Source organism: Mya arenaria, chromosome 3 (assembly GCF_026914265.1).
Source record: "Mya arenaria isolate MELC-2E11 chromosome 3, ASM2691426v1".
Classification (NCBI taxonomy): domain Eukaryota; kingdom Metazoa; phylum Mollusca; class Bivalvia; order Myida; family Myidae; genus Mya; species Mya arenaria.
The window spans coordinates 64,841,666-64,868,546 of record NC_069124.1 but is presented as its reverse complement, the minus strand read 5'-3'; the positions used below and the strand labels follow the sequence as shown (position 1 = coordinate 64,868,546).

At 35.5% G+C, this 26,881-nt stretch overlaps 1 protein-coding gene across 2 annotated transcripts; it reads left to right on the top strand.

Moving 5' to 3' along the window:
• The first annotated feature begins 3,421 nt into the window (after window positions 1–3,421).
• Window positions 3,422–26,078, top strand: LOC128228179 (uncharacterized). 2 transcript variants are annotated; one of them, XM_052939338.1, is made up of 13 exons: window positions 3,423–3,717; window positions 12,819–12,943; window positions 13,670–13,816; window positions 16,628–16,722; window positions 18,660–18,881; window positions 20,265–20,294; window positions 21,840–22,140; window positions 22,343–22,433; window positions 22,725–22,990; window positions 23,396–23,651; window positions 24,434–24,546; window positions 25,043–25,149; window positions 25,426–26,075. In XM_052939338.1, the coding sequence occupies exons 1-13, from the start codon at window positions 3,594–3,596 to the stop codon at window positions 25,523–25,525; spliced, it is 1,977 nt and encodes a 658-aa protein (XP_052795298.1). In that variant the 5' UTR covers window positions 3,423–3,593; the 3' UTR covers window positions 25,526–26,075. The 2 variants fall into 2 exon arrangements, with proteins under 2 accessions (XP_052795299.1, XP_052795298.1); XM_052939339.1 differs by lacking the exon at window positions 18,660–18,881 and having other exon boundaries at window positions 3,422–3,717; window positions 25,426–26,078.
• Window positions 26,079–26,881: the final 803 nt, after the last annotated feature.

Sequence of the window (26,881 nt, the reverse complement as noted above, 5' to 3'; positions counted from 1 at the left end):
CCTCCAGGCAAACCGTAATATTACAAGGCCCTTTAATTGTTTTCATGCACACCGTATCATCACCCGCACCTTGGATGGCCTCTATGCAACCCATAACATAACATGACCCTTATATGGCCTCCAGGCAAACCGTTACATAACAAAACCCTTTAATGACCTCCACGTAAAATCTAAACATGACCAATTAAAGGCATCCATGCAAACTATAATACGACCCTTTACGACATCAACGCAAACTCAAACACGACATTTTAGCAGCCTCAACGCCAACGGGGCAACATGACCCTTTACGATTACCACGCAAACCGTAACACGACCCCTTTAAGTCTTCCATGTAAACCACAACACAATCCCTTTATGGCCTCCACTCAAACATAAACACGGCCTTTTACGACATTCATACAATCGACCTCCAATCAAACCGAAACACAACACCTTTACGGCCTCCAGTCATACATTTACATGGTCCTTTATGCACAAAACGTGTTGTTGTTTTTTCAACATTAAAAGGGCATAAACGAGGTTTGTATTCTACCACTAAGGTTGTTTTTCCATCACTTGTAGAGTATAGACACGTGGTATCCCACTTCCTTCAGACCACAACAATTGGTTGATTTTCCACCACGTGCAGACAACCAAACGTCAACTCGTACAGAGCATAAAAACGCAATCTGATTAAAAAAAATCAGATCCCCAATACACGCTTCACGACGTTACGCTATAACGTAATGAAATGAAGTGAACGTCACGTAATGATTCCAATGTGAAAAACGTGGTTTGAAGTCCACCATCACAATTGAATCCTATAACCTATAAAGAAATTGTCTTGTTTATTGTATTGCAGTATTGAAATTATAACCAACAAGCAGTTTATTGTACTAACAAGTATTAAAATTATTATCAACAAGCAGTTTATTGTACTACGAAACATTCACGAGTCCACCGCTAAATGATAAGACAACCTTTGATAATATCTACACGTAACGTAGAATATGAATATTCTAGCGACAGATTCAGTGACGAAAATTGCTGAAACTAGAACGAATAAAATGACACAACATGCATAGCCTTTGATGTTAAGTCAACAAAATTAAAAGTTTGAAGACAGATATTAAATAACAGATAACAGTAGCACCTTATTAAATCGTCACAAGTTAGAATGTGAAATACTTCATATGTTAAAATATCATACTTGGGGTAACAATAAACAATGACGTTCGTATCTCAACATTTTATGCTTAAAGTAGATTTCGCGTCTTTTTTACAACTAAAATGAACCATCTTCAAAACAAAGAACACTTTAAATTGTGCAACCAATGTCTACCAAAGTACTCTTTACTAAATGATAATCCTGAAATATTTACCCTTTTTCATGCTTTTACCTTAACATTTTTTTACCGTCAAATATTCAAATATACTTCCCATTGTCACAGAAATTCATGCTGCCTTCCGATGATACGTTTAGCACATCACATGACGAATGCAGACACTGGTGTCCGCGGAATTAATGAAATTTCACGTTTAATTATTTCTTATAATCTTATCATGATAACATTCTTACCAACAAAATGAAATAACAGAAATTCATTTCCTTAAAAAGAATTATCAAAATTTAATATAAAATTTGTAAAATAATAAATTTCAAAGCAACTGCAAATATGTTATTTATCATCCACTTAACAAGTTAAGGGGAATAACTCGCGGTTATAACCGTGAACTCAAGTGGTTTTCTAAAATAACCTTGTGAAAAAGGAAAGTATTCAACCTGAAGCTACGATATACACTGCTTCATCATTATTCCAACAACCTTTTTCAATCTGGCTGTGTCCGTCAATAATTGTACAATTCGCTAATATTGCCTTGTAGTCATTACCGCTTTATAATTCAGAATGGAAAACTGACAAATAAATAAATGATTGTTATCGCTGCAATAACAAAAACCTCGATTAGTGAATCGGGTTGTGTGTCATCTTTTTTTATACTCGCTCTCGGGCCAGACACATTTGATAAGTGCTCCGATAAGATTGTTAATCATTTCAGGGTTTTGGAGAATAGTGCACAGATTGGTTAGTGCTTGACACTCTTAGCCTTTTTAGATACCACGACAAGAAAATCTCGTGCATTGCCGCGAAAATCCTTCTGCCAAACGAAAATTGTTAAAACAGAAGTAATTACATTACACATGGAATAAACAACTCGTAGATGTTTATCTCTTCATATTTGCTTTACCTCCCTTTGGGCGAGCTCCAACGGCATAATGTTAGATAATGTTTCATAATAATATGTTTTCTACGGCCGATAAGTATTAATTTTACTGAACATTAAGATTTCATTATTACATAATTTATATAAACAGGTTGGATGAGAAGGTGTGAGGTATCAAGCGTTCGACAAAAGAAACCAGATACCCTATGATCGCCATTTTCCACCGCCAGCTACCTGTTTTTATCGATCTATTACCTGACTTTTTTAATACATCAACGTGGGATTTAATAATCTGGTGATTGCTTAATGTTAAGTGTGACATTGACATTAAACCGAGACCGAGCTGGTTATAACGTGCGCTGTGTACATCGTCTCAAATTGATCGTAGGTATATATACATATATATGCACATCATTTCACTATGGTGAACTCTTCTGGCCAGATCTTTTAAAATCCTTCAAACAATTCATGAGATATGGAGCGAACACGTTTTGTGACGGATAGACAGACACACTGACGGACGGATGGACAGACACCTAAAGCAAAACAACAATATGCGTCCTCATCTATAGAGATATACATGATTACTGCACATCATCACCTTATTTTTACGTCGCACGCGCTGTTTTTCGAAATGTTCAATAAAGAAATTTACATAGAACATATTTAATAAAAAAAGGTTTTTGTTCCATACCAAATAATTCGACCCTCGGCCACGTTGCGTAGCTGATAACTCGGCATACACGCGCCTTCGCATGACATATATTATTTAGCTAATATACTCTTTTAAGGTTTCCCTTTTACACTGCGGTCATATGTGGCAGGTTTCGTTAAACAACGTATATATGGCGGCTTTTGTTGAGCTTAATTTTATAAGCTAGAATCATAAGTGTCACCTATAAATACAGTGAACTTTTTTCAATCAAGCGCATTAACCAGCACTTAAAAATGTATTCTGTTTAAAAAAATGTTTATTATTATCCAATTTAAACTCCTTTGTACGAGTTTAAAATTATATCTTTTTAAGCTAGAAAGCCTTATGTTTTTAAACACGATGATCAACTCTGATCAGGTTACAAACGTGACCATGGAAGCTCAACATTGTAAAGGCTAAACAAAAAAGCATGTTTTCAAAGAGTGCATAAATGGAACTTCTTTAAAAGCCTTGCTCTTTCAAATAAAAAGCATTGAAGTAATTTAAAATCATTCTCTTCTCTTCAATATGGTTTACGAGCTCGGGTAGTACAGTTGATTATATTGATTCGCAGTTTAGTGTCAATACATTTGGAAATTATCATCCGAATTTGTAGAACGGTGCCTAATATCTTTAGGCACCGAACATTTGGAAAGTCATAACACATCAATTCTTATGACACAACATTAGCAAGATGAGTGAAATGATGGTTTATATAAACGACGGCGCGTATCATGGGTACGTTTCCAATGCGGTCAATATACAGAAACGGAATTTGATGGACATCGCCAAGTTCGACAATGGATTCTTCTATCCGGGTATGATCTTTATTTAACTGTTACGTTCGTGTCAAATAATTAACAAGAAAATCATGATATACAACTATATTATCTTAAAACAATAAGATTTCCTTTTTTCTTGTTAATCATTTTTATGCTTGGTATGTGATTTTAAGAATAAAAGGATCACATTTTAGTGATTCGAAAAAGAAAAAAAAACTTCCGTGTCATGTTTCAATAATCTCGTGTGCACTATATTAGTTATGTAAGTAAATAAAGATTGAAACGGTGGCCAAGTTCTAATATAATGTTCTCCCTCTCTGTATTGGTTAAGTGGGTGGGCTCGGGGGAAGGGCGGGGTCGGGGAGTTTACTTTCCACAATACACATTTATGCTACTAAAATTAGGCATTACCAAAGCGCGCGTGTGTTTGGGAACGTACCACAATACTCTATATGCTTGTATAGTAAGGCAAAGTAATTCGCATTAGTGGGGGCGCGGGGGAGAGGGGGGGGCTCGGAATTTCCACATTATACACTAGATGCTAGTATATTTAGGCATAACGAAAGTTTGTATATGGGGTGGGGGATGGGGCCAAGCATACCTATATGCACATTCATGCTCGAAAAGTTCAGCAATACCAAAGTAATAACATGCATATTGTCTTGTTTCACTTTCGGAATACAAGAAAAAAGGAAAACAAAACGATAAGAAAAAGGACAAAAATTACATCAATGGAAGCTCAAAATCTAAAAGTCTTGTGAGGCTACATATTTTACCTTATTCATTTGGAGTGCCCAAAACGTACAAGCCAGGTGTGTCTACACATATTACCTATTTTGTTTGAAAGCCCAAACCGTACAAGCCAGGTGCGGCTAATCATATAACCTATTTTGTTCGGAAGCCCAAAATCTCCAGCAAGTCGAGAATACACATATAACCTATTTTGTTTGGAAGCCCAAAATCTACCAGCCTGATGAGGTTATACATATAACATATAGTGTTTGGAAGATCAAACCCTACCAGCCTGATGAGGCTATACATATAACATATAGTGTTTGAAAGATCAAACCCTACCAGCCAGGTGAGGCTATACATATAACATATAGTGTTTGGAAGATCAAACCCTACCAGCCAGGTGAGGTTATACATATAACATATAGCTTTTGGAAGATCAAACCCTACAGCCTGATGAGGCTATACATATAACATATAGTGTTTGGAAGATCAAACCCTACCAGTCAAGTGAGGCTATACATATAACATATAGTGTTTGGAAGATCAAACCCTACAGCCTGATGAGGTTATACATATAACATATAGTGTTTGGAAGATCAAACCCTACAGCCTGATGAGGCTATACATATAACATATAGTGTTTGGAAGATCAAACCCTACAGCCTGATGAGGCTATACATATAACATATAGTGTTTGAAAGATCAAACCCTACCAGTCAAGTGAGGCTATACATATAACATATAGTGTTTAGAAGATCAAACCCTACAGCCTGATGAGGCTATACATATAACATATAGTGTTTGAAAGATCAAACCCTACCAGTCAAGTGAGGCTATACATATAACATATAGTGTTTGAAAGATCAAACCCTACAGCCTGATGAGGCTATACATATAACATATAGTGTTTGGAAGATCAAACCCTACCAGCCTGATGAGGCTATACATATAACATATAGTGTTTAGAAGATCAAACCCTACAGCCTGATGAGGCTATACATATAACATAAAGTGTTTTGAAGATCAAACCCTACCAGCCAAGTGAGGCTATACATATAACATATAGTGTTTGGAAGATCAAACCCTACAGCCTGATGAGGTTATACATATAACATATAGTGTTTGGAAGATCAAACCCTACAGCCTGATGAGGCTATACATATAACATATAGTGTTTAGAAGATCAAACCCTACAGCCTGATGAGGCTATACATATAACATATAGTGTTTGGAAGATCAAACCCTACCAGCCTGATGAGGCTATACATATAACATATAGTGTTTGGAAGATCAAACCCTACAGCCTGATGAGGTTATACATATAACATATAGTGTTTGGAAGATCAAACCCTACCAGCCTGATGAGGCTATACATATAACATATAGTGTTTAGAAGATCAAACCCTACCAGCCTGATGAGGCTATACATATAACATATAGTGTTTGAAAGATCAAACCCTACCAGCCTGATGAGGCTATACATATAACATATAGTGTTTGGAAGATCAAACCCTACAGCCAGGTGAGGCTATACATATAATATATAGTGTTTGGAAGATCAAACCCTACCAGCCTGATGAGGCTATACATATAATATATAGAGTTTAGAAGATCAAACCCTACCAGCCTGATGAGGCTATACATATAACATATAGTGTTTGGAAGATCAAACCCTACCAGCCTGATGAGGCTATACATATAACATATAGTGTTTGAAAGATCAAACCCTACAGCCTGATGAGGCTATACATATAACATATAGTGTTTAGAAGATCAAACCCTACAGCCTGATGAGGCTATACATATAACATATAGTGTTTGGAAGATCAAACCCTACCAGCCTGATGAGGCTATACATATAACATATAGTGTTTGGAAGATCAAACCCTACCAGCCTGATGAGGCTATACATATAACATATAGTGTTTAGAAGATCAAACCCTACCAGCCTGATGAGGCTATACATATAACATATAGTGTTTGAAAGATCAAACCCTACCAGCCTGATGAGGCTATACATATAACATATAGTGTTTAGAAGATCAAACCCTACAGCCTGATGAGGCTATACATATAACATATAGTGTTTGGAAGATCAAACCCTACCAGCCTGAGGAGGCTATACATATAACATATAGTGTTTGGAAGATCAAACCCTACCAGCCTGATGAGGCTATACATATAACATATAGTGTTTGGAAGATCAAACCCTACCAGCCTGATGAGGCTATACATATAACATATAGTGTTTAGAAGATCAAACCCTACCAGCCTGACGAGGCTATACATATAACATATAGTGTTTGGAAGATCAAACCCTACAGCCTGACGAGGTTATACATATAACATATAGTGTTTGGAAGATCAAACCCTACCAGCCTGATGAGGCTATACATATAACATATAGTGTTTAGAAGATCAAACCCTACCAGCCTGATGAGGCTATACATATAACATATAGTGTTTGGAAGATCAAACCCTACAGCCGAGTGAGGCTATACATATAACATAAAGTGTTTGGAAGATCAAACCCTACCAGCCTGATGAGGCTATACATATAACATATAGTGTTTGGAAGATCAAACCCTACAGCCTGATGAGGCTATACATATAACATATAGTGTTTGGAAGATCAAACCCTACCAGCCTGATGAGGCTATACATATAACATATAGTGTTTAGAAGATCAAACCCTACAGCCTGATGAGGCTATACATATAACATATAGTGTTTGGAAGATCAAACCCTACCAGCCTGATGAGGCTATACATATAACATATAGTGTTTGGAAGATCAAACCCTACCAGCCTGATGAGGCTATACATATAACATATAGTGTTTGGAAGATCAAACCCTACCAGCCAGGTGAGGCTATACATATAACATATAGTGTTTGGAAGATCAAACCCTACCAGCCTGATGAGGCTATACATATAACATATAGTGTTTAGAAGATCAAACCCTACCAGCCTGATGAGGCTATACATATAACATATAGTGTTTGGAAGATCAAACCCTACCAGCCTGATGAGGTTATACATATAACATATAGTGTTTGGAAGATCAAACCCTACCAGCCTGATGAGGCTATACATATAACATATAGTGTTTAGAAGATCAAACCCTACCAGCCTGATGAGGCTATACATATAACATATAGTGTTTGGAAGATCAAACCCTACAGCCGAGTGAGGCTATACATATAACATATAGTGTTTGGAAGATCAAACCCTACCAGCCTGATGAGGCTATACATATAACATATAGTGTTTGGAAGATCAAACCCTACAGCCTGATGAGGCTATACATATAACATATAGTGTTTGGAAGATCAAACCCTACCAGCCTGATGAGGCTATACATATAACATATAGTGTTTAGAAGATCAAACCCTACAGCCTGATGAGGCTATACATATAACATATAGTGTTTGGAAGATCAAACCCTACCAGCCTGATGAGGCTATACATATAATATATAGTGTTTGGAAGATCAAACCCTACCAGCCTGATGAGGCTATACATATAACATATAGTGTTTGGAAGATCAAACCCTACCAGCCAGGTGAGGCTATACATATAACATATAGTGTTTGGAAGATCAAACCCTACCAGCCTGATGAGGCTATACATATAACATATAGTGTTTGGAAGATCAAACCCTACCAGCCTGATGAGGCTATACATATAACATATAGTGTTTGGAAGATCAAACCCTACAGCCTGATGAGGCTATACATATAACATATAGTGTTTGGAAGATCAAACCCTACCAGCCTGATGAGGCTATACATATAACATATAGTGTTTAGAAGATCGAACCCTACCAGCCTGATGAGGCTATACATATAACATATAGTGTTTGGAAGATCAAACCCTACAGCCTGATGAGGCTATACATATAACATATAGTGTTTGGAAGATCAAACCCTACCAGCCAGGTGAGGCTATACATATAACATATAGTGTTTGGAAGATCAAACCCTACCAGCCTGATGAGGCTATACATATAACATATAGTGTTTGGAAGATCAAACCCTACAGCCTGATGAGGCTATACATATAACATATAGTGTTTAGAAGATCAAACCCTACCAGCCTGATGAGGCTATACATATAACATATAGTATTTGGAAGATCAAACCCTACCAGCCAGGTGAGGCTATACATATAACATATAGTGTTTGGAAGATCAAACCCTACAGCCTGATGAGGCTATACATATAACATATAGTGTTTGGAAAATCAAACCCTACAGCCTGATGAGGCTATACATATAACATATAGTGTTTGGAAGATCAAACCCTACCAGCCTGATGAGGCTATACATATAACATATAGTGTTTGAAAGATCAAACCCTACCAGCCTGATGAGGCTATACATATAACATATAGTGTTTGGAAGATCAAACCCTACAGCCTGATGAGGCTATACATATAACATATAGTGTTTAGAAGATCAAACCCTACCAGCCTGATGAGGCTATACATATAACATATAGTGTTTGAAAGATCAAACCCTACCAGCCTGATGAGGCTATACATATAACATATAGTGTTTGGAAGATCAAACCCTACCAGCCTGATGAGGCTATACATATAACATATAGTGTTTGGAAGATCAAACCCTACCAGCCTGATGAGGCTATACATATAACATATAGTGTTTGGAAGATCAAACCCTACAGCCTGATGAGGCTATACATATAACATATAGTGTTTGGAAGATCAAACCCTACAGCCTGATGAGGCTATACATATAACATATAGTGTTTAGAAGATCAAACCCTACCAGCCTGATGAGGCTATACATATAACATATAGTGTTTAGAAGATCAAACCCTACAGCCTGATGAGGCTATACATATAACATATAGTGTTTGGAAGATCAAACCCTACAGCCTGATGAGGCTATACATATAACATATAGTGTTTGGAAGATCAAACCCTACCAGCCTGATGAGGCTATACATATAACATATAGTGTTTGGAAGATCAAACCCTACCAGCCTGATGAGGCTATACATATAACATATAGTGTTTGGAAGATCAAACCCTACAGCCTGATGAGGCTATACATATAATATATAGTGTTTAGAAGATCAAACCCTACCAGCCTGATGAGGCTATACATATAACATATAGTGTTTGGAAGATCAAACCCTACCAGCCTGATGAGGCTATACATACAACATATAGTGTTTGAAAGATCAAACCCTACAGCCTGATGAGGCTATACATATAACATATAGTGTTTGGAAGATCAAACCCTACCAGCCTGATGAGGCTATACATATAACATATAGTGTTTGGAAGATCAAACCCTACAGCCTGATGAGGCTATACATATAACATATAGTGTTTAGAAGATCAAACCCTACCAGCCTGATGAGGCTATACATATAACATATAGTGTTTAGAAGATCAAACCCTACCAGCCTGATGAGGCTATACATATAACATATAGTGTTTAGGAAGATCAAACCCTACCAGCCTGATGAGGCTATACATATAACATATAGTGTTTGGAAGATCAAACCCTACCAGCCTGATGAGGCTATACATATAACATATAGTGTTTGGAAGATCAAACCCTACCAGCCTGATGAGGCTATACATATAACATATAGTGTTTAGAAGATCAAACCCTACCAGCCTGATGAGGCTATACATATAACATATAGTGTTTAGGAAGATCAAACCCTACCAGCCTGATGAGGCTTATACATATAACATATAGTGTTTGGAAGATCAAACCCTACCAGCCTGATGAGGCTATACATATAACATATAGTGTTTAGAAGATCAAACCCTACCAGCCTGATGAGGCTATACATATAACATATAGTGTTTGGAAGATCAAACCCTACCAGCCTGATGAGGCTATACATATAACATATAGTGTTTGGAAGATCAAACCCTACCAGCCTGATGAGGCTATACATATAACATATAGTGTTTGGAAGATCAAACCCTACAGCCTGATGAGGCTATACATATAACATATAGTGTTTGGAAGATCAAACCCTACCAGCCTGATGAGGCTATACATATAACATATAGTGTTTAGAAGATCAAACCCTACAGCCTGATGAGGCTATACATATAACATATAGTGTTTGGAAGATCAAACCCTACCAGCCTGATGAGGCTATACATATAACATATAGTGTTTGGAAGATCAAACCCTACCAGCCTGATGAGGCTATACATATAACATATAGTGTTTGGAAGATCAAACCCTACCAGCCAGGATGAGGCTATACATATAACATATAGTGTTTGGAAGATCAAACCCTACAGCCTGATGAGGCTATACATATAACATATAGTGTTTGGAAATCAAACCCTACAGCCTGATGAGGCTATACATATAACATATAGTGTTTGGAAATCAAACCCTACAGCCTGATGAGGCTATACATATAACATATAGTGTTTGGAAGATCAAACCCTACCAGCCTGATGAGGCTATACATATAACATATAGTGTTTGAAAGATCAAACCCTACCAGCCTGATGAGGCTATACATATAACATATAGTGTTTGGAAGATCAAACCCTACAGCCTGATGAGGCTATACATATAACATATAGTGTTTGAAAGATCAAACCCTACCAGCCTGATGAGGCTATACATATAACATATAGTGTTTGGAAGATCAAACCCTACCAGCCTGATGAGGCTATACATATAACATATAGTGTTTGGAAGATCAAACCCTACCAGCCTGATGAGGCTATACATATAACATATAGTGTTTGGAAGATCAAACCCTACAGCCTGATGAGGCTATACATATAACATATAGTGTTTGGAAGATCAAACCCTACCAGCCTGATGAGGCTATACATATAATATATAGTGTTTGGAAGATCAAACCCTACAGCCTGATGAGGCTATACATATAACATATAGTGTTTGGAAGATCAAACCCTACCAGCCTGATGAGGCTATACATATAACATATAGTGTTTGGAAGATCAAACCCTACAGCCTGATGAGGCTATACATATAACATATAGTGTTTGAAAGATCAAACCCTACCAGCCTGATGAGGCTATACATATAACATATAGTGTTTAGAAGATCAAACCCTACAGCCTGATGAGGCTATACATATAACATATAGTGTTTGGAAGATCAAACCCTACCAGCCTGATGAGGCTATACATATAACATATAGTGTTTGGAAGATCAAACCCTACCAGCCTGATGAGGCTATACATATAACATATAGTGTTTGGAAGATCAAACCCTACCAGCCTGATGAGGCTATACATATAACATATAGTGTTTGGAAGATCAAACCCTACAGCCTGATGAGGCTATACATATAACATATAGTGTTTGGAAGATCAAACCCTACCAGCCTGATGAGGCTATACATATAACATATAGTGTTTGGAAGATCAAACCCTACAGCCTGATGAGGCTATACATATAACATATAGTGTTTGAAAGATCAAACCCTACCAGCCTGATGAGGCTATACATATAACATATAGTGTTTGGAAGATCAAACTCTACAGCCTGATGAGGCTATACATATAACATATAGTGTTTGGAAGATCAAACCCTACAGCCTGATCAGGCTATACGTATAAGCCACGTTTTACCTTATCCATATTCAAAATATTCGTAAATTACTTTTCGAAGAACTGAAAACAACAAAGAAATATGATATTATAATTTAATATCAACCACTTTATTTGCACAGATCTTTACAAACAAAATTCGATTGACTTGCAAATATTCAGGTATCGAGGCAGTCTTCAAGGTAAGTATGAGAGCCAATTTGAATACAATTTAAATATCTAATCGTTTTAACGTGATATTGATTATTGAAGAACTTTCAATATGACTTTAAATCAGAAAATGTTAAAAAATATCAACTTATTGCACATATTTCGAACATATCCACTTAACGTATACAATCCTCGAATATAAGTGTACATTATGGTAAAATACGCCACTAATATAAGGATTAAGATCATTTATATAAGTGTATATTATGGTTAGGTACGCCATTATGCATATGATTAAGATCATTCATAAAGGTGTATATTATGGTAAGGTACGACATTACGCATATGCTTAAGCTAATTAATATGAGAGTTTTTTTATGGTAAGGTACACCATTGTGCATTAAGATTAAGATCATTCATATTAATGTAAATTATGGTTATTTACGCCAATATAAGTGTAAAGCATGTCATGCAGAGGATTGAGATCGTTCATGTAAGTATCAAGCATGGCATGGAGTTGATGACGATCATTTATGTAAGTATCAAGCATGCAATTTAAAGAATAAATATCATTATCTTCAGTTATAAGTGCTAAGCATGAAAATGTATTCCTTCACGATTCCGCATTAAATCTAGCGTAATTTCAATCCCTAGGCCATGACATCCAACAGTGGGGCAAACCGAAAGCGGAAGTAAATGTTTACCCTTGGGGTCGGAGGCGTGTTCACCGGAACAACATTATTGCCATTGGCGGAGCTGTGTCCTGCCCGCCACTGCATGTAAGAACACCCATGTATAACAATACATTCAGTATGTTTATCAAAATGAGTTTGGATAAGTAACCCCAATTACTTCATTATAAAACATCAACATGTTAATGCAAATATTTAATACCATATATGTTAAAAGTTTTAAGATCATATATTATGTGGGTCGATGTTGCTTCTTTTCATTTAACTAAATGGATATAACTAAAATATTGTATTATGATCATGATATAGATAAGCCGGTGACTTGTTAATCAAATTTTTATTTTCCCAATTCATAACCCACGATTAGCGTCCGATACATGTATTGTATTGATTCTTCTTATCAACTCATTTCAGTATTATTTTACATAGATTTTTCCAACTTTGTGGCGGGGCTCACTTTAATGAGAATAGTCGTTTGGCTCATTCATAGGGAAGATATCGTCGTTTTGCTAAAAAGGGGGAAAATACTAGCATGGTTCATATAATGTTCAACTTTTCAAACCTTTTATTCAAAATGTACATATCCATGAATGACACTTAGTTGCTATATTTTCTTTTCTTAATGATTAGAGGTCACTGCTTCTCAAATGATAAAAAATAAGTGGATATTTTCAACTGGGTAGAGGAAAAATATATCATTACCGCTACAAATGAAGACAAAAGTTTGATACGAAACACACAAGTGGCATGAACATTTACATGACGCGCATGGTTGTACGTACTGTATTGTAAAAAGGAACGCTTGTTTGCCAGGTTTGGGATTACGTTTTGACGGGGATGGGAGAGATGGAACCAAGCGGTATGTATATGCAGTATATGCCGGGCCGAGTCTGCTACGTGCCTCATCTTCCGCACCACGAACACAATTGCTACTCCGTTCGACTTTACAATGGCAAAGTTGTAAGTTCTTTAATATGAATTACTAGATACTTGATAGGCACCAATTGCCGATTTCTTTTTTTATATGAAGTGGACAATGTGGTCACATTTTCATTGTTTTTAATTTGAAACCAAGGTAGGAAATATTATTCTTTTATTAGTTATTTGAACAACTTTCTATATATGCCGAGGGTTCATTGTTTTTAATTTGAAACCAAGGTAGGAAATATTATTCTTTTATTAGTTATTTGAACAACTTTCTATATATGCCGAGGGTTCATTGTTTTTAATTTGAAACCAAGGTAGGAAATATTATTCTTTTATTACTTATTTGAACAACTTTCTATATATTCCGAGGGTTCATTGTTTTTAATTTGAAGCCAAGGTAGGAAATATTATTCTTTTATTAGTTATTTGCATAACTTCCTACATATGCCGAGGGTTCATTGTTTTTAATTTGAAGCCAAGGTAGGAAATATTATTCTTTTATTAGTTATTTGCACAACTTCCTACATATGCCGAGGGTTCATTGTTTTTAATTTGAAGCCAAGGTAGGAAATATTATTCTTTTATTAGTTATTTGCACAACTTCCTACATATATGCAAATCAAAATTAAGGTATGGAGTCAAACTATAAATGAAGTACATATTCGGGAAGAAAAATCCATCGAAAGCACAAATAAATTCAAAGTATGTAAGCAGCTGTTATGGTTTGATTGGAACCCTTCATTGGCGACAGTAGCGATTAATACAAGACCGGCTATGCCCTTGTTTAAAGAGTGTCTGTCTTGTTTAATACCAGCTTTTCAGCCCTCGTTATATTGCCCAGATAGCACACCAGAGTGACAAATTTCCAATGTATTGTTCATTGGCTAATTGCCATTTAGGACTGTATTCGAAGAAAAGGGACTACAAAGATTATGCTTTGACTAATCAACGTTCCTTTATAACAGATAGGGCAATAAATATTAGACCCAATTAGAACCAATAAGCCAACGAATGTTATACCCAAGATCGGGGGGGGGATGTCATATAGTTATATAATTCTAAAACTTAGTTTTTAAAGAAATCGTTAAGAGTAATATCCCAGGCAAATATGTTTAGTAAATAATTATGTTTTTCTATCGGTGGAGGATATTACAATTATTGTATAGTTTGAAGGAGTTTTGTTTTTTTTTAGAAAGAAAAACATAAATAGTATGTTAAGGCAAATTGAGGATATAATGCTGTAAATGATGTAGTGAAGGAGGTATTCTTGCACTTATAAAGTAATTCAAGAAATCTTTTTGCTCGAATAAAACTGTTTCCTTTCATACTTGAGAGCTGTTCCACGCTCTATGTTTGCTCGTTATGAAAGGATGCAAACTTTGATGTACTGTTTCTGATTTTCATACGTAATGAGAATAAGTTTCATTTGCACAGTTAAGCGATTGAATTAATGTATTATATATTGTACTTGCGAGACAAGTAACTCTTTTTTGCATGATCTATTTACCGGTAATTGACGTATCAGAAATGTACTCTTCTACATTATCATAACAGATGCTATTCCGAACAGAAATTGCACAAATTGGCATTGAAAATTTCCATTTATAAAGGAACTAAATTTTTGGTTTGATTCTGTTAATGTATTTGTTTTGCAAAAAAACATCAACAGATTAACATCACTTAAATTTGTTAAATAAACTAACTTCCATGAATACTATTTACTATTTTATCATTGGAACTCGTTTCCATTTTATGGTTCTATTTTAATGGAATACTGTACGTTACGCTTTACTTTGTCTAGCAGAGGTTTTTCTTATTTAATTTGGTATGGTTTAATTTCACGAAAAATAAAGATTGGATTGATGAGAATACCAATGCCAATAAGAATATTATATATAAACGTTGACTTGAATAACACATGTACAATACTGATTACAGCTATAGATATACTTGTACTTGAGTTACACATATCAAAAATGACTAGAGCTAGAGATATGCGTTTACCTGAATTACACATGTCAATACCGACTACAGCTATCGATATATGTGTACCTGAGTTATAAAAGTCAATACAGACTATAGCTATAGATATACGTGTACTTGTGTTACACGTATCAATACTGCCTATAACTATCGACATACTTTTACTTCAGTTACACTTGTCAATACTGACTATAGCTATAGATATACTTGTACTTGAGTTACAGATGTCAATACAGACTATAACTATCTATATGGTGTATAACGTACATAGGCTGACTATTATGCAAGTAAAAGCTATTTCAAAAGATAAGAAAGAGTCAAAGAGGAAATGTATTGTTTACGTAAAACAAACTGGATGATCGACCATCCCTATGATGAGGCTCACGATAAATAAACGCATTAAACTGTATTGCCTTTTCAAGTAAAAGCGAAAGGAAAAGTCATGTTCTATATCCAAAAATGAATTGCATGACAAAGAAACAACTCATATGAAAGTAAATGAATAGATTTCTTTTTTTTTAATTATTTCTATTACCTATTGATTTGTCAAATAGGAAATAAACAACAATGTGTTCTAAGAAATACAGGGAAGGTTAAATATATGTTAAAGGGTATAAAGGAAATTAATATCTGAGATACGTTAATATATCGTTTGAAGTTACAAGTAATGTACCCTTTTTATGGAAGTTTTAAAGTGATTACATGTATCAAAATTAATGATATTATCGTACTAAAATATACGTTCTATATAAGAAAGGTGCCCAACAGAATGTGTATGTTATGTAAACATTAATTAAAGTACAAATGTATATTATAATCATAACTAAATAAAGAAAACACAATATTGTTGAAATCTGCTAGGTGAAGAAGAAGCGGAAATTGTTGGTAAAGATCGGCAAGTCCCGCTACCGTGGAATACTTAGCTGTATCGGACTGGACGGTTGCCCGCGGAAAAGGTAATACTTTAATACATGTAGCTGCACAAATACATGCCATATGTGTTTATATTTTTAGAATTACTTATAATGAAAACATTTATACGTAGATCACCATAGTTTAAGTCTTCATCAAAGGCTATACCTTTTTTAGCAATAGCGGCAATTGCACGGCTAATGTTCATCAAATTTTGTTGGTGTCGTAGGGAAATGTACATATATATATATATATATATATCTATAGCAATAGTGGAAATTTGCATGTGTATATCAAGCACACGTATGGTTATTGATATAGTTGTACTTGAGTTACAAATGGCAATACTGACTATAGCTATGGATATACGTGTACTTGAGTTACAAATGGCAATACAGACTATAGCTATGGATGTACGTGTACTTGAGTTACAAATGGCAATACAGACTATAGCTATGGATGTACGTGTACTTGAGTTACAAATGGAAATACAGACTATAGCTATGGATATACGTGTACTTGAGTAACACATGGCAATACTGATTATAGCTATGGATATACGTGTAGTTGAGTTACACACGTCAATACTGACTTTAGCTATGGATATACGTGTACTTGAGTTACACATGTCAATACTGACTATAGCTATGGATGTACGTCTACTTGAGTTACACATGGAACTACTGACTATAGCTATGGATGTACGTGTACTTGAGTTACACACGTCAGTACTGACTATAGCTATGGATGTACGTGTAGTTGTGTTACACATGTCAATACTGACTATAGCTATGGATGTACGTGTACTTGAGTTACACACGTCAATACTGACTATAGCTATGGATATACGTGTAGTTGAGTTACACACGTCAATACTGACTATAGCTATGGATATACGTGTAGTTGAGTTACACACGTCAATATTGACTATAGCTATGGATATACGTGTACTTGAGTTACACATGTCAATACTGACTATAGCTATGGATGTACGTCTACTTGAGTTACACATGGAACTACTGACTATAGCTATGGATGTACGTGTACTTGAGTTACACACGTCAGTACTGACTATAGCTATGGATGTACGTGTAGTTGTGTTACACATGTCAATACTGACTATAGCTATGGATGTACGTGTACTTGAGTTACACACGTCAATACTGACTATAGCTATGGATATACGTGTAGTTGAGTTACACACGTCAATACTGACTATAGCTATGGATGTACGTGTAGTTCAGTTACACATGTCAATACGGACTATAGCTATGGATGTACGTGAATTTGAGTTACACATGGCAATACTGACATAGCTATGGATGTACGTGTACTTACGTTACACATGGCAATACTGACATAGCTATGGATATACGTGTAGCTGAGTAACACACGTCAATACTGACTATTGCTATGAATATACGTGTAGTTGAGTTACACACGTCAATACTGACTATAGCTATGGATATACGTGTACTTGAGCTACACATGTCAATACTGACTATAGCTATGGATGTACGTCCACTTGAGTTACACATGGCACTACTGACTATAACTATGGATGTACGTATACTTGAGTTACACACGTCAATACTGACTATAGCTATGGATGTACGTGTAGTTGTGTTACACATGTCAATACTGACTATAGCTATGGATGTACGTGAACTTGAGTTACACATGGCAATACTGACATAGCTATGGATGTACGTGTACTTGAGTTACACATGGCACTACTGACATAGCTATGGATATATGTGTAGTTGAGTTACACACGCCAATACTGACTATAGCTATGGATGTACGTTTACTTGAGTTACACATGTCAATACTGACTTTAGCTATGGGTATACGTGTACTTGAGTTACAGATGCCAATACTAACTATAACTATAGATATACGGGTACGTAATTATTTGAAAGATCTATTTTCATTGTATCTTTATTTTGAACTTCAAGCAGCAGATTCAATTGTAATGCAGGTGCCAAAAAGATAAATCGATGGTTTTCCTAAATGATGATAGTGATGATGATGATGGTGATGATGATGATGATGATGATGATGATGATGACGATGATGATGACGACGACGACGATGACGACGATATTGGCAAAAAAGATAACGATGACAGCGATGATTGTGATAGTGATTCTAAAAAGGAAAACAAAACACAACGAAAGAAAAAAGAAGCGAATAAGGACAGGTAAACAAAAAAGGATTGTATAAGATATTAAGATACTATATTAAATACAGGCAAACCCCATTGGCCCCAGCGGGGATGCCACCAAGGAATTCGACCCAAGCGAGTTCGGGCCGACGGGTTTCTACTGCATGGTACATTTGGTTGGTGCGTGTGTGTTGTCTTGTATACCGTTTCTTATTGTTTGGTGCTGGTGTTAGTGTTTAGTGTGAATATGGCGACAATACAATGTCTTTGCATCGTTAAACACTGCCATAGATTATATAGATCCGTGTACTAGTTGTTAAGCTGGTGTCATGATAAAACATTGTGGTGGATACATTATTCCTATATTCTTAAACATCGTTAGTTTCTAAATATATCATTGGTGTATATATACTTACTTAACATATTATGGATGCACAGCTTAGTATTGGCGTATATGGGTGCACTACACATACATGTATGGGTGTCATCTCACTTCAACCACTTTTACGTGAAACCTGGCAGATTTTAATGGGGTTTGTTTAAATTTTATGATATTTTAGATATTCTCTTTTGTCTGAAAGCATTGTTTAAGAACCATAAAAGCTTACGTCATTGTTAAAAAATAAGTACACTTGCGTCCAAAATATGACTCACAGACAATCAAAAACTTATATAAAGTGTCCATGACCATTTCTATGGTTTCAGGAACTTTTGAATGGATCAATAAATTTCTTACTTTCAAAATTCTTTACGAATTACAAACATTTGATCGAATATGGTCTGACTAGAGTTTGATTTATTGCCAGAGGCAGAAAAAAGAAGAAGGAAAGAAGGTAGCAGTAAAGTTTTACATGAAAAATACAAATAGCATTATATGAATTGTATTAAATAATTTATCTAGAAATGTTTTAAAATTAAACTAAACATTTGCTATATCAAGTCAGGGTTGGTGTTCATAATTAGCTCTTGTTTATTGACAGTATGTCAAACAGGCAGGCCGACCGACCGATCAACAGATAGACTGACAGAATGATCAGAGATTGATTAACTACATAAAACTAATATATGTAATTAAAAAATACGTTAAAATAAGTTTGAATAAAAAGTGATATTCATCTTCAATATCAATAGATTTGCAACACAAAAAGTATTATTACTTCGGAGGTATTTTTTATCTGGCGAATATACCAGTTTGGGTATGAAGTGAATGTATTTCAATCGCCCGATTCACCTGCTAGTATCATCATAGCTCGCTATTATAACAATGGGGCGGCGAATTCGAAAAATACTACCGTCTAATGGACAAAACATCCTTCCGAACACTGATGTTTACATATGAATACATACATCTTGAAAATACACAAAGAAACGATCGTGCACTACTGTAGTACAGTTGAATCATGTCTCCATATTTTTCAGACAAAGATCCAAGGAAAAGGAAACGAAAAGGTAACATTTCCTTTCATGTTTTTACTCGAATTAGATCAGCGAATCTAGATTTCATAGCGTACTAAAAGACTAACAATTACTAACTAACATTGAGACTACTACGGATGGCGTCGCAAATGTAACTATATGGCATTAGTGTAAGTGTAGTATAACAAATAAAAATAATTAACGTAAATACTATCTTACATGTCATATACGAAGTATAATGGAATACTCTTACAATATTTTACAGGCAAGGGCGAAGAAAGATGAAAGATAAAGTAATGGTTATTTTCTGTTTATGTGTTAGCAATGAGAGAAGCAAAGACCATGCTCAATTTCGATACAGGCCCCGTACTAGTAGCCAAACACGAATATTAGAAAAGGAGTTAAAATATGTGTTGTCAACAGTTTTCCTTCTCATTACTAATTATATGAAATTATCAAGTTTTTATTTTAATTCTCATGTCTTAGCCAAATTTTTTGCTGAGTAAACTTCTTTCATCTAAAATCCCTGGGGAAATCAACATCTCTAAATCCTTTGCTGGGACATTAATCCACTTAAACAACTTTATCTCCGAAATAGTTACAGTTCTTTGCTGGGACTTTAAAACACTGACGCGACTTTATCTCCGAAATCATGGAAATAGTTCTGGTTCTTTGCTTTGTTGCTTTAATCAACTTACACAACTTTATCTCCGAAATCGTAACTGTTCTTTGCTGGGACTTTAATTAACTTACACAACTTTATCTCCGGAATAGTTCTAGTTCTTTGCTGGGACTTTAATCCACTGAGACGACTTCATCCCGAAATATTTCTAGTTCTTTGCTGGGACTTTATTCAAGTAACACAACTTAATCTCCGGAATAGTTCTAGCTCTTTGCTGTGACTTCAAACCACTGACACGACTTTATCTCCGGAATAGTTCTAATTATTTGCTTGGACTTTAATCCACTTAAACAACTTTATCTCCGAAAAAGTAATATTTCTTTGCTGGGACTTTAATCCATTGACACAACTTTATCTCAAAAATAGTTCTAGTTCTTTGCTGGGACTTTAATCAACTTACACAACTTTATCTCCGGAATAGTTATAGTTCTTTGCTGGGACTTTAATACATTTACACAAGCTTAACTCTGAAATAGTTCTAGATCATTGCTGAGACTTTATGCCACTTAAACAACTTTATCTCTGAGAAAGTTCTAGTTTTTTGCTGGGAAATTTAATCCACTTACACAATCTTATCTCCAAAATAGTTTTAGTTCTTTTCTGAGATAAAACCTTACTTCTGGAATAAATATAGTTGTTTGCTGAGCCTTTAATCCACGTAAACATCTTCATCTATGAATTAATTCGAGTACTTTGCTGAGACTTTAATTCACTTACACATCTTTAAAAATGAAATAGTTCTAGTTTTATGATGGGACTATAATCCAATTACACTACGATATTTCCCCATGTTATAACTTTATGTTGGAAACTTCATCCACTTACAGAACGCACTATATCTTAATTTACTTTAACATGAATGTTCCTTTTCAATGAAAATTCCAAACCGATTTCAGTTTAGTCCGGCAGGAGGACCTCACTAAAATTGAGAAGGCTATTCAGACAGTCAGTACAAAGATCGAAGAAACTGGGACCAAAATTGAAAATAAGATGCAGATAATAGGTGCACAAATGGATAGCAAAACATGTCAAACAAACGTTGAAAACATAAACACAACAATCACATTAGTTGGAGAGGAAATAAAAGAGGCAATACAAGAGACCAGTAGGAAGATTTCAGAAGGAACTCGTACTACCGCCGACAAAATTGACGAGCTTAAGGAACACATGAATAAAATCAAAATTACAAAAGACAGTGTAAGTGAAGTTTAAGTTATATAAATCCATTTCATTTTATCATCGCTTTATAAACATATCGTATTGATAATTGAGAATATTACCAGTTGAGCCTCATAGAAGTCATTCGTTCTTTATTAATGGGTTTAAGCATATGTTGGCATGGTAAGCCACACATATACCCATAAGAACTCGAAGAATATTGTCACCGTACGTTTTACAGCCTATTCCATCGCCTGCTCTGTCCCCAACACCCGTCTCTAATCGCAAATCGAAAGGAGAAGAAGAAGAAGAAGAAAAGGGAGAAGAAGGAGGTATGTACGTCGTATGTTGTTCGCTTAATCAATTATACAAGCAAAATGTATTGCCATGAAATGGTATTCGTTTTATGGTTTCATTGTAACAATATGTTTTACAGTGCATAACAATGACCAAATGACATGGACTCTACTTTATTATTATTTCAATTATGACTTACAGTATGATTTTGATTTCTACATGACAAAGTTGTTGTTTGTAAATTAGTAAATAAAGTATGTGTATTGACCATGTCTTTCTTGAAAGCGAAAGAACGAGACATAACTGAATGCTTTACTTAATTTTAGACTTAAGTAAAGGTCAGGAGGTCTTGGCACGATGGTCTGATGACGGATGGTATTATTTTGGGCATATAGAAAGTAAGGGAAAAAGTAAGGGGAAAAGTAAGGTCAAAGGCAAGGATGAAAGTAAAGATAAGGGTAAGGAAGATTGTAGGGGGGAAAGAACAGAAGATACAATATGCTGGAAGGTAAGGGACAGCACCGGTCACACCGAATACATACAGCTGAGGAACATACTAACGGAAGAGGAACGAAGACAGCAAATAATTCAGGTCTGTGTTGCTTCATTTTCAAAACATTTTGTGTTACATTCACATTTACTGTTTACCCAAGAAATTAAACCCTCTCTTACATTATTACAAAAATTAGTACACTGAAACATGAAATTTACTCAAGAGAATACAACGTCACAACACCAATGTTTTGTGTGAATTAAGTAAACACTATTGAACAGCTTAATTATTCCTAGAGATGTATGAATGTTTTTACTATCAGACATCAGACACCTGAGATATCATTTTCTTGAATTTATTTACTGGCGAATAAAACAACGCACAATATGTAATTATATTATGGTTTGCATCGATTGAATGGCTTCATGAACGGGATTCGCGTATGAATCAATGGACTTTTAATGCGCATATAAAACAATATAACTTGTTGCATACTATTTTCAGAAGGATGATCATGTTATTGCTCCTCATCCTGACTACTACTGCAGTTATGCTCCGGGACATGTTATACAAGTGTTCGAAAAAAGAGTAAATGTGGTTTTCTTTGATGATCGTCACGAGCGACTTAAAATTAAAGACGTATACAAAATTTCACAAGAGCAATATCACGACGACGTTATTACAATTAAACAATGCGAAGAGGAATTAAAGGGAGCAGACGCCGTTATGTTAGATAATACGACTGGGAAATATATTCCAGGTAAGACCACTGTATTTACATCAACATATTTACATTGGAACCCTGTATATTTTGTGTCTTATTTTCGGAAATAATGAGTATTTATCTCTCAATGTCCAAGCTGATAACATATATAGATCTGAACAAGAAAGGCTCGTTCGCTGCGCTCACGCCGCCCGTTCTTATTCATTAATTAATTACTTCATGTCATATTATTATTACTTAAGAACAACGTGAACCAATGACCATATGAGCAGTGGAAATATCCAAATCAATAATTTTATTTTAGTGAAAATAACTTTGATAGCATGATAAAATACCGGAAAGCATTAACGACAGAGTCCAGAAAAGCAAAATGACATAGCAATGTTGCTTTTTTAAACTTTATACTAAGAAGTGTACATTTGCAGCTGCTAGCATGTACAAGGAATAAACGTAAAACTTACTGTTACGTTTTATTTTAAACAGTACCTGTCTGTTGTTTGCCAAAAACTATCAATATTCTTTGAGAATTTATTGAAAATCAAATAACCAATATGACATATTTCCAAACCTGAGTCAACCATGCAAACGTTCTTATGTGTTCTCGTCGTTAACGTAGCCTGGAGAATGTTATACAACAAGACTGCTTAACATTTATAGGGTGACTTAAAATTTCACCCTTCAAACTTGGCTTTTAATTAGACAAGCAGGTTAAATATTATGTATTTTTAAAGCCACCGAAAGATCACATAACCAACTCATGGCGCTAAAACAATGTTGTTCTTATATACATATAGACTTTCTGAATGTGTTCCTTGTAGTGACTGTGCGGGCTCCAACAGGGCAGCAATGGTTCAAGATATTCGACCAAAACATGAAACAGAGGGGCAACCACATATTCCCAAATGATCTATTACCTGATAGTGATCATCTGGTAGGTATCAGTTATGTGTTTTGTTTCATTTTGTGCCTTGAATAAATTTAGTTGCTGCATCGAAAACAATGTTGAAATACCGTTCAAAAATTAATAAAATCAACTTCCCTAAAATAAAATACGCTTTATAGAAGAGTCTCATATTTGTTTGACTATTTTTTTCAAACACCTTTATGGTAGCTGATTTTTAAAAGGTGTACTTTGATCAGGATTGAAAAATGTTGGTTTAACCATTACATTGGAACTTTTGTTATTATCACCTCCTACAGATTATTTCCTTGCATTCATTAGTATTACCAAATGGTCATGCCAAACATGTTATGTCCATACATTGTGTTATGTAATGTTGTATTAGTCTCGTCATTTTGCACAAACGAACATATACTAACATATGATCTGGAAATTCTATGGTTGTCAACTCTGTGTGATATTCTGAAAGTTGTTAATATAAAATGAAACATTCAATCAGTTAATCATCTTCCATATACTGTTTTAGAACTGGAAGTACGCTCTTGCTCCTGTGAAAGGTCACATATATATGCCTGCAAAAATACGAAAGACCGTAGAGCGGTATTTCATCGTCCAATTTTGTGATAAACAGAGGTAGGTCTGTGATCTGCAGCCAGTTTCAACAATCTTCTCGTGAACGGTTACTGTTGGCTAAAATATCAAGTTTAGTTCATATCCTGTTTTAAATTATGAGATAACTGAGTCATATTGTGTTTTTATCTCTTTTCGTTCGTAGTCGCTCTACCGTAGTTATTCTATTCGAACGTAATAAAAATAAAGATACAACTTAACTATAAGATATTTATATATATGATAATCGAAAATTATGTAGAACTTATATACATACAATGTTTTTATACTGCCTTTCAGGGCCAAAGTTTGGGTGGAGAAGAGCGATTGTTTTTATCTCAGCAAGGTGTACTACGACTTTGCTGTTAAATTTTTACCAGCACAAAATAAAGCAGAGTAACAGTGCTCGAAAAATCACAAACAGCTAGCAAATGACGGAAACTTTCAATACGGTACATCTTAAAAACTGAAGAATAGGGGCTGGATTTAATATCCACCCTAGAATTTACTTTTTTTAATATAACAAAAAAAATGGCAAATGAACTTAATGGAGTCACTGAGGAGGATCTAAGGACAAGTGTAAGAATGATATTGAATACGGCCTCAGTAGTCGGTAAAGAGACGGATTTCATTACCTCTGATTCATTACTGCGTATTTCACATACTAAAAAATCAACGTTTCCCAGAATGAAAAGATGTTTCCATTAAAACATTAGGCATCATTCACTTTCTTGATACCGCATTGATTGCGCTGTCTGTTTGATATATTGTAAACTTTTTCTCTGTATTGTTTGGGAATAACTGCTGACACATATATATATATATTATGACTCTAACTTGTTACTCTTTGTTTACTTACGTTGCATTCAGACAATAAAAGTTTTACCGCTGCTGCCGAATCAAGCAGTAATGTCAATTCCTCCTGCGGTATTTTTACCAAGCTTGGTGTTGGAACAGCTTAGGTTTTGAATAGAAAGAAATGGGTTTCTGAAATAAAAGAAAAAATACCAATTTTGTGTCTTTGGAAGCACAACATATCTTTGCTGACTTAAAGTCATTATAGATATGATGTTCTAAGTGTCAACAAACCGTTGTTCATCTCCCATCCATTTATGGCGTTCTCGGGAATTTGAACCAGATCACTTTACGGCATCCACACAAACCTTAACACGACCCCTTTACGGCATCCACACAGTCCTTTACAAGACCCCTTTACGGAATCCACACAAACCTTAGCACGATCCCTTTACGGCATCCACACAAACTTTAACACCACTTCTTTACGGAATCCACATAAAACTTAGCACGATCCCTTTACGGCATACACACAAACCTAGACACAACCCCTTTACGGCATCCACACAAACCTTAACACCACCCATCTACGGCATCCACACAAACCTTAGCACGATCCCTTTACGGCATCCACACATACCTTAGCACGACCTTTTTTACGGCATCCACACAGACCTTAGCACGATCCTTTTACTGCATATACACAAACATGTACACCACCCCTTTACGGCATCCACACAAACCTTAACTCGATACCTTTACGGGATCTACACAAACCTCGACACCACCCCTTTACGGCATCCAGACAAACCTTAGCACGATCCCTTTACGGCATCCACACAAACTTTAACACCACGCCTTAACGGCATCCACACAAACCTCGGCACCACCCCTTTACGGCATCCACACAAACCTGAACACGACCCCTTTACGGCATCCACACAAACCTGAACACGACCCC